The sequence below is a fragment of the Channa argus genome, chromosome 1, assembly GCF_033026475.1.
Source record: "Channa argus isolate prfri chromosome 1, Channa argus male v1.0, whole genome shotgun sequence".
NCBI classification, from domain to species: domain Eukaryota; kingdom Metazoa; phylum Chordata; class Actinopteri; order Anabantiformes; family Channidae; genus Channa; species Channa argus.
The window spans coordinates 838,377-846,491 of NC_090197.1; the positions used below are offsets into that span (position 1 = coordinate 838,377).

The 8,115-nt window shown below is 41.2% G+C and overlaps 1 protein-coding gene across 3 annotated transcripts; it reads right to left on the reverse strand.

Annotated features, from left to right (window-relative positions):
• Positions 1-415: 415 nt before the first annotated feature.
• Positions 416-7,248, reverse strand: LOC137126383 (saxitoxin and tetrodotoxin-binding protein 1-like). Of its 3 annotated transcripts, none has more exons than XM_067503099.1 (16): positions 7,036-7,248; positions 6,380-6,528; positions 5,716-5,807; positions 4,995-5,120; positions 4,675-4,794; positions 4,421-4,482; positions 3,727-3,872; positions 3,564-3,655; positions 3,297-3,422; positions 3,036-3,155; positions 2,606-2,685; positions 2,098-2,243; positions 1,781-1,872; positions 1,144-1,269; positions 872-991; positions 416-549 (listed from the first exon to the last, which is right to left on the reverse strand). In XM_067503099.1, the coding sequence occupies exons 1-16, from the start codon at positions 7,231-7,233 to the stop codon at positions 503-505; spliced, it is 1,842 nt and encodes a 613-aa protein (XP_067359200.1). In that variant the 5' UTR covers positions 7,234-7,248; the 3' UTR covers positions 416-502. The 3 variants fall into 3 exon arrangements, 2 of the variants coding, with proteins under 2 accessions (XP_067359200.1, XP_067359213.1); XR_010914361.1 differs by lacking the exon at positions 416-549 and adding an exon at positions 1,495-1,552; XM_067503112.1 differs by lacking the exons at positions 416-549; positions 872-991 and adding an exon at positions 1,495-1,552 and having other exon boundaries at positions 1,143-1,269.
• Positions 7,249-8,115: the final 867 nt, after the last annotated feature.

Consider the following 8,115-nt stretch of genomic DNA (forward strand, 5'->3'; position numbering starts at 1 on the left):
AAAAAAAAAAACCTTTCTGCTCTCTTGCACTTGTATCTCGTGAACTGTGAACATTTTTCTGATAGGACTTTGCTTTGATGATTTCTCCTTGACTTAGATTTTTGCTGCCTTGTTTTTATATTGTCTGCAGAGCAAGGGGGTAAAGATTTTACAGGTTTATTGGATCATGAGGATGATAATGTTTGGATAATAAATAAAGCTTTGGATCAAAGTTCTATATAAGCAAATTATTGACAGTTTCTATCTGTACTCATAGCATCACAGTGTCTGCAGTAGTACACATTTCTAAAATTCAAAGCTTCCATAATTTGCAGAAATATTTTTTTCAAAAATCTTATTATTTCTGTAACTGTGCATGATGTCTGACTAAAACAGATGTGTTTCTTTATTTAAAGCCACTTAAAAAAAGAAAAACTGCTTTTCATATTGCTTTTATTTTATTTGATTGGTGAAACATTTCTCTGACACGCTGATTCTCTGATGTTTGTTCCAGCCTCTTCACTCAGGACTGTTTGTGCTTTACTGGAGAAGATTTCTTATGACAGAAGTCTGAGAAGAAAGGAGACAAAGAGGAGAGGACATTATAATCTATTTTTTTAATATGGGCTGAATGGGTCTACAAGGCCCAGCGTCAGAGGTCAGAGGTCAGGGGGTTGACCAAGAAGAGACTATAAAGAGACAAAAAATAACCTCATAAGTCTGTTTAGAGGTAAAAGTGTTTAGTTCCAGTTTGATCTGTAGGAAGTGCTGCTACGTCCTCTCCTGTCATTACAAAAATAAATTTGTTATACCAATAAAACAAGCTCTTAGTGTCTCCTGACTCGGAGCGGGTTGACAGATTGTGTCTCAGAACATAGGAGGACTCGCTGACCTGCAACTCCGTCGTAGCTGAACGGTTTCTCGGGTCCGAATCCAAGACACTCGGACTGTTTCCTGTGATCATCATGAGCTGCTTTCAACTGGTGGATGTCCGAATGATGTCCTTCTCTTCCTGTGGGAAAAATATATACACAACACCCACGTTCAGTGAGATCAAACGCTCTGAACAAACTGTTTGAGTTTAACTGTTGTTTAATCACTGTTTAAACACATCTTTATTTTTAAGATGAGTGTGTGTGTGTGTGTGTATGTGTGTCTGTTTACTGTAGCTCAGCAGGTATCGGCCATGGATGTTCTTGTAGACTAGCAGAAGACAGTCGGGGCAGGTCTCATAGAACTCCAGAGCAGCTGAGTCGTTGTATGGCTGAACGTGTCCGTGTGTTTCCACAGCTGACACACAAATAACACACATCAGTCCTGTCAGCTACAGTAACACAATAACACCAACAACAGAAAGAAGCTGCTTAACACAACTGTGAACTATAAATACTATAAATACATGTGCTACTACTTCTTCAGGTTCTGTTTGTCGCTCAGTCCAATTCTGCCATAAAAAATCTCTGGTTGTATTATATCGACCCCAACCCACTGCAGGCTGTTCTGGATCTGACTGACCAGAGAAACAGTTCTTCTGTGTGGTCTTCTGGACCTCCTGGTGTCCCTGAGGTCCCAACTGCATTGTTTTACATAAAGAAGTAGAAAGTTCTGCGGTTGGTAAAATGCAGGTAAAAATGCAGTTCTGCATTTTACTTGCTGAAGGCAAAACTGAAGGAAAACAGCCCAAGAACAAACAGGAAGTGAAGACAGCTGCAGTGAAGGTCTGATAGACCATCACCCGAGGAAAAAACCCAATGTACACTTATGTTCCACTGTGCTGTGTGTTTATGTGAATGTGACTCACTGGCAGACAAGGCGTGCAGTGTGTGATGTTCAGCGTCAGAGCGGTCAGAGGGCATCGACAAATTGATGACGTAGTTAGAGCACGACTTATCGCTGCAAATAACACAATACACACACATGAACACACAGTGTGTCTCCATACCTGTACTGCAGTTTTGAAATACGTTCAACCAAACTACTTCTGCATCTTAACTGCTTGTCTCTAACAAGGGACTAGAGTAAGGAAACGACACATGTTCCAACGTGCACTAAACATTCAGACTTTCCTGTATCTTTAGTTTATTTCTCATCAACACTGATTTAAATGTCATCACTCACATGTACAAGTTCCTCTCGTTAAACACAACAGTTGTTTTGTCGGGGAGCAGCTGGACCTCGACGTGGGAGCTGGAGACATTTGGAAACAGGTCCCAGGCTTGCTGGTGGTCACCGACAGACCAGACAAGAACCCAGTCCCCGAAAATCTACAGGAGGATGGAAACGGTCAGAGACAAAGTGGAGTCCTGCCACAACAGAGGACGAGTCTTTTTTTTTTTCAGGAGAAATCTGTTAACAAGTTCACAGCATACAAAAAGCAGATTTCTGTGATGGACAACTGTCTGTGAACTTCACTAAGAGACAGTGAAACAAATATGTCCTGAGCTGAGTCCTCACGTGTTCATCAGGTTGAATCTATGTAATAAGCAGAGTTGCAGTTCTGACCGACCACACTACATACGTACACAAGTTCAGAACCTAAAGAACAGAACTAACTGACAGACCGGCCTGACATAAATGCCGTGATGGATCTGGTCTAAAGCAACACACCGAGCAGAGTCACACTCACCTTGTGCAGGTCTTTTGTTGGCAGCCTTGTGTTCAGACCCTGGCATTTCCTGCAGTTCGGCACTGCGCTGACGCCGACCGCTGTCACCAATGGGACAACAAAGACAGTGTCAAAGTAAAAAATGGCAAAACCTCACTACTACCAGCTGTTTAATGCTTTAGAAGCTTCTAGGAAAGTTAACATCCCCATGTTTCTAACTGTTGATCAGAGAAAACAAACAGACTTAATCATGATACATACAAATACCAGGAGATGCCAGTCACTACTAATTACAGAGAGATGCAAAACAGAGACATAAAAATACAGAGAGATGCAAAATAGCAACAAAGAAAGAAAATAACCACAAAAAGTCATTTTATCTTTCATGGGGGACATTAATTCTGTTTCTCCCAGCACATATTTATGTCTGACAGTCGGAGGAGCCACTGACCTGAAACTCCATCATAGACGAACACTTTGTCATGAGGAATTCCCAGACACTCGGCCTGTTTCCTGTGATCTTCATGAGACGCCTTCAGCTGCTCAGTGTCTGAATGATGTCCTTCTCTCCCTGATGGACATAAATACACATGTTCAGCACACTTTAAACACACTTTATCTGAGTTACACTGTTGAAAATAAACACATTAAAAAGCTTATTTTTTAAATATATTTTAAAGACATAAAATGAATGTGTGTGTGCTGAGTTTACTGTAGCTCAGCAGGAATCGGCCGTGTATGAACTTGTACACCATCAGCAGGCAGTCGGGACAGGTCTCATAAAACTCCACAGCACCTGAGTCATTGTACGGTCGAACAACTCCATCCATCTCCTCAGCTGACACACAAATAACACACATCAGCACTGTCAGCAACAACAGTGGCTGTTTTTTTACAGCTCACATTTTTGTAATGATGATTTTTATTGCTGTTACCAAAGCTAATTATTGTTATGTTTGTTTGACTGAATGGGCCTCACTGGCAGACACAGTGTGCAGGGTGTGGTGTTCAGTTTCCGAGGGGTCAGATGGCATCGCCAGGTTGATGATGTAGTTGGAACATGTGTTGTTACTGAGAACAACACAACACACATTAGTTATACAACACAACCATCTTTAATGATCCAGAACGTCTCTACTCACCCGTACACATTCCTCTCATTTAATACAGCCGTTTTTTTGTCGGCGAGGAGGTTGATCTCAATGTGGGAGCTGGAGATGTTTGGGAACAGGTCCCAGGCTTCGTCAAAGTCAGTGACGGACCAGACCGCAACCCAGTTCCCGAAAATCTGCAGAAGGAGGTGAAGATGTCAGAGACAAACAGGAATGAAGTCGACAGTGGTGGCGAATAGACTTAAAACTACAGTAAAGCATGTTTGACAATATTTTTGCAGTATGGATAAAAAGATTAAACCAGAAACATTATTATTAGGAATGTGGTGTCTGGATGGTAGATGTAGGGCAGCACAGCGGTGGAGTGGTTAGGACTGCTGCTCGACAGCTAGAAGGTCCCTGGTTCGAATCCTGCATGGAGTTTGTGTGTTCTTCCTGTGCTCGTGGGGGCTTCCTCTGGTTTCCGCCCACAATCCAAAGACATGCATGTTAGGTTCATTGGTGACTCTAAGATGTCTGTCTGTGTATCTAACATCTGATTTATTGCAGAAACGTTTCCCAGCAGTTTAGCTCTTGCAAACACAGCAACCATGCTTGCTGTGTTTGTAGATGCAACTGCACTACACCATGTAATTTAAATCAAGCTGGATAAAGTTGAACAAACCTGAGAAAAGCTGTGCAGGAATGTCACATGTGTTCTAAGACCGCACACAATCACACTCACCTTGTGCAGGTCTTTTGTTTTCAGCCTGGTGCTCAGACCCTCACAGTGTTTGCAGAGTGGTTCTACGTTGGAGTTGATCAACACCACAAGCAGCAACACGACAACAAAAACACCAACAGTGTGATTTAAGGTGAAGGCTCACAGACAAACAATAACTGTGGTTTGATTTATTTCATTCACAAAAGCTTTGAAACAAAAGACAAACAAATACAGACTAAATTCTGGCAACTATTCGTGATTCATGACTCACTGACCTGCAGCTCCGTCGTAGATGTATGGTTTGTCATGAGAGAATCCCAGACACTCGGCTTGTTTCCTGTGATCGTCATGAGCTGCTTTCAGCTGCTCAACATCTGAATGATGCCCTTCTCTTCCTGATACACCAGATATACACATAGCACTGAGATCTGTGCACAGCTACAATCACTGAGCAAGAAAATCATTATAACACAATGTGTGTGTGTGTGTGTGTGTGTGTGTGTGTGTGTGTGTGTGTGTGTGTGTGTGTGTGTGTGTGTGTGTGTGTGTGTGTGTGTGTGTGTGTGTGTGTGTGTGTGTGTGTGCTCCGACTTACTGTAGCTCAACAGGTATTGGTCAGATGTACCTTTGTAGACCAGCAGGAGGCAGTTGGGGCAGGGCTCATAGAAAGTCACTGTACCTGAGTCGGTGTACTGCTGAAATACTCCATTCTTCATCACCGCTACACACACACACACACATATATCAGCACTATCATAAACAACAGCTAATAACATTAAACCACATTTCTATTCATTCTATTACTAAAATCAACAGTACCACGTCTACAACTGCGACTAATGCTGTTACTAAAATACACTTATAATAAATCACACTGCACCACTATCTTTTACAATACTGCTTTTGACTTAATATATATTTGATTATATGTTTTTATTATTATCGTTTATGCTACAGTATATACTATTTATACACTTTACTATATTAATGCTATACTATATTTTTACATACTATATTTTGCTTATATTTCACATTATGTCTATTATAATGTCATTCAATAGTTCTAGGGTGTGTTTTAATTCAATTATACATTATTACCGTCATAATATACTGATTTTTACAGGTTTGATTACATTACTATAATCATAATCATCATGTTTTAATTGTCATAATTACATACATACATACTTTACTCATACTATATTAGACTATATTTAAACAATTCTACAGGCTCCTGTATTCTGAAACTATGCCTCAGTTATACTGAGCATTAGAAATACTCAAAATAAGAGTGCGTGTGTTTTACTGTGACTCACTGCCACTCTTGGCGAGCAGTGTGTGGTGTCCAGAGTCTGTGTGCTCAGTTGGGATCTTCAAGTTGATTAAGTACACAGTACACGAGTTGTCACTGAAAACAACACAACTCAGACAGTTTGACTTAACAGCATAAAAACAACAATCTGCAGATTGATGTTGATAAAAATGTGAGTGCATTATCAAAAAATGAACAAATATGTTTTTTTATTGAAAGCTTGGATATTTTTAAAACCTCACTTTTATTTTCCAATGCTGATTTTCCAGCACTAATATTTTTATTTTAATATTTTTAAAAAATGACCAATAGTGACCACACGTGGAGTTCCTCAGGGTTCAGTTCTTGGGACTCAGTAAATCAACATATGTCTGTCTCAGGTCCATCAGATTTTTACTTCTGTAATTCTTCTTTTTTCTCTTTAGGTGATAACAATGTTCTACATTTGTGGAGTTGTTCCCATTAACAGTAGTTGAATTAGCTAGGAGCACTTCCTGTTTCCCATGTGCCAATTGGTTTACTGTGATACTGAGGGAGCTGATTGTCTGAGTCATTGAAAATGTTCTAGTTAGGACTCAAAGTGTGAAAAGCAACAACGGAAGAGACATGATAAAAGTCTGTAAGTGATTTCCTTCAGTTAAATGAAAACTAGACAAATACAAACTTACTTGAACACGTTCTTCTCACTGTACACAAGGATTTTGCTGTTGGGAACGAGGAGGTGGAAGTTGACATGGGAGCTGGTGAGGTTTGCCAGCAGGTTCGAGCCGTGCTCATTGCCAGAGACAGACCAGACCAAAACCCAGTCCCCATAAACCTGAAGGTAAAGAGGTAAGTCAGACAGGACTGAGGACACTGAACACATGCTCATGGTTTTCTCTAGGCATTTAGCACTTTACACTTTACACCTAAAACCATGAAACGGCGGGTTGTTCAGGAGAGAGGTGCATGAAACTGTAAAACTCCCAGTGACACTGGCAGCTTTGATCAGTCATTACAAGTACGAGTTGATAAGATCACAACGGTTAACACTGACCCACCGTTAGGACAGCTGTGCCTGTTTGTACTAAACTCCATCAAACCCTGTCAGCACTGTGCAGAAGACGTGCTCTGACTCTTTATTAATGTTTAACCTGATATCTGTGGTAAAAGCAGGTGTTGCTCTCCCCATTGACAGCTTTACTGAAAACATGCTGCTGTTAAAAGACTGAACTGGTAACAGGTGAATCCACAAAGGCACAGGCTGCATGATGTCAATAAATTAAAATGAAGCTATAAAAAGCTCCTCAGAAGAGACCGATCTAGTTTGGGGGACCACTCTCACCTTGTGCAGGTCTTTTACTTGTAGCCTGTTGGTCAGAATGTCACACTCCTCGGCGGCTGGAGCCACACTGGAACCAACCATATCCACCAGCACCACCAGCAGCAGCAGCTTCACTACACAATGCATCCTGCTGCTGTAAAAAGCTGACACACACTGTGCTCTGTCAGGATGGCAGAGTGGGGGCAGGAAGCTGCTCATTTTATAATCTCATGACAGACCCAAACTGGGCCCTAGCTTGTCCAAAGTGCGCGTGTCCACTTTGTTATTGATCTGGATGCTTGATTCAGATGTTTTACATAAGGAAAAATACCAGTACAACCTCAAAAACCAAAGCATTTGTGCACAGTGTCAAATGAATGTGGAACCTTTGCACGAAGCCTGGTGGTTCAGGGAGGATCAGGGTTAAAAAAGCAAAAACTAACCAACATTTACCCACAAAGACAAACTTTAACACAGTCAGATAAGGAACTGGAGGCATTTCAGGATGGGGCCCTGAATAAAAGTTGCTCAGCAGGAAAGAAACAGTGTCTATCTGTTATCGCTCTGTGATTTCGTGTTTTTGCATCTTTTTGTGGTTGTTTTCGATCCGTTTTTAGTTTTTCAGTCAATGGTGGTCTGTGGCGAGAGTTTCTCACATTATGGAAAACATTAAGCCTCAGAAACAGGAGGCTCAGATTAGGAAAGCGTCCTACAATCCTATGGACACATGAGACCAACTTGTAACTGACTGCTGGGATGAATAATGGAACAATACATGCCCCTGATGAAGCTACGGCCTGTTGTGTGGACGTATGTCTGTCAGAGGAGCCGGTTGTCTTACATTTTCTGATGATGTGAATGTTGCTAAAAGCAGCAGGAGGGATTCTGCAGAGAGAGCCACAACTGTGTCACTGTCCAAATATTTATGGAACAGACTTTAAGTTACAGCCCCAGTCAAAACTAAATCAATGTATGTATGTATGTATGTATACAGTAGAACAGAGACTTTTCTTTCCCCATTCAGAATGAAATCATTGAATCCACTTTGATGAATCTGCAGGCTTTAACATCAGAATCTTGGACCTCCAGTGTGTGCAGTGG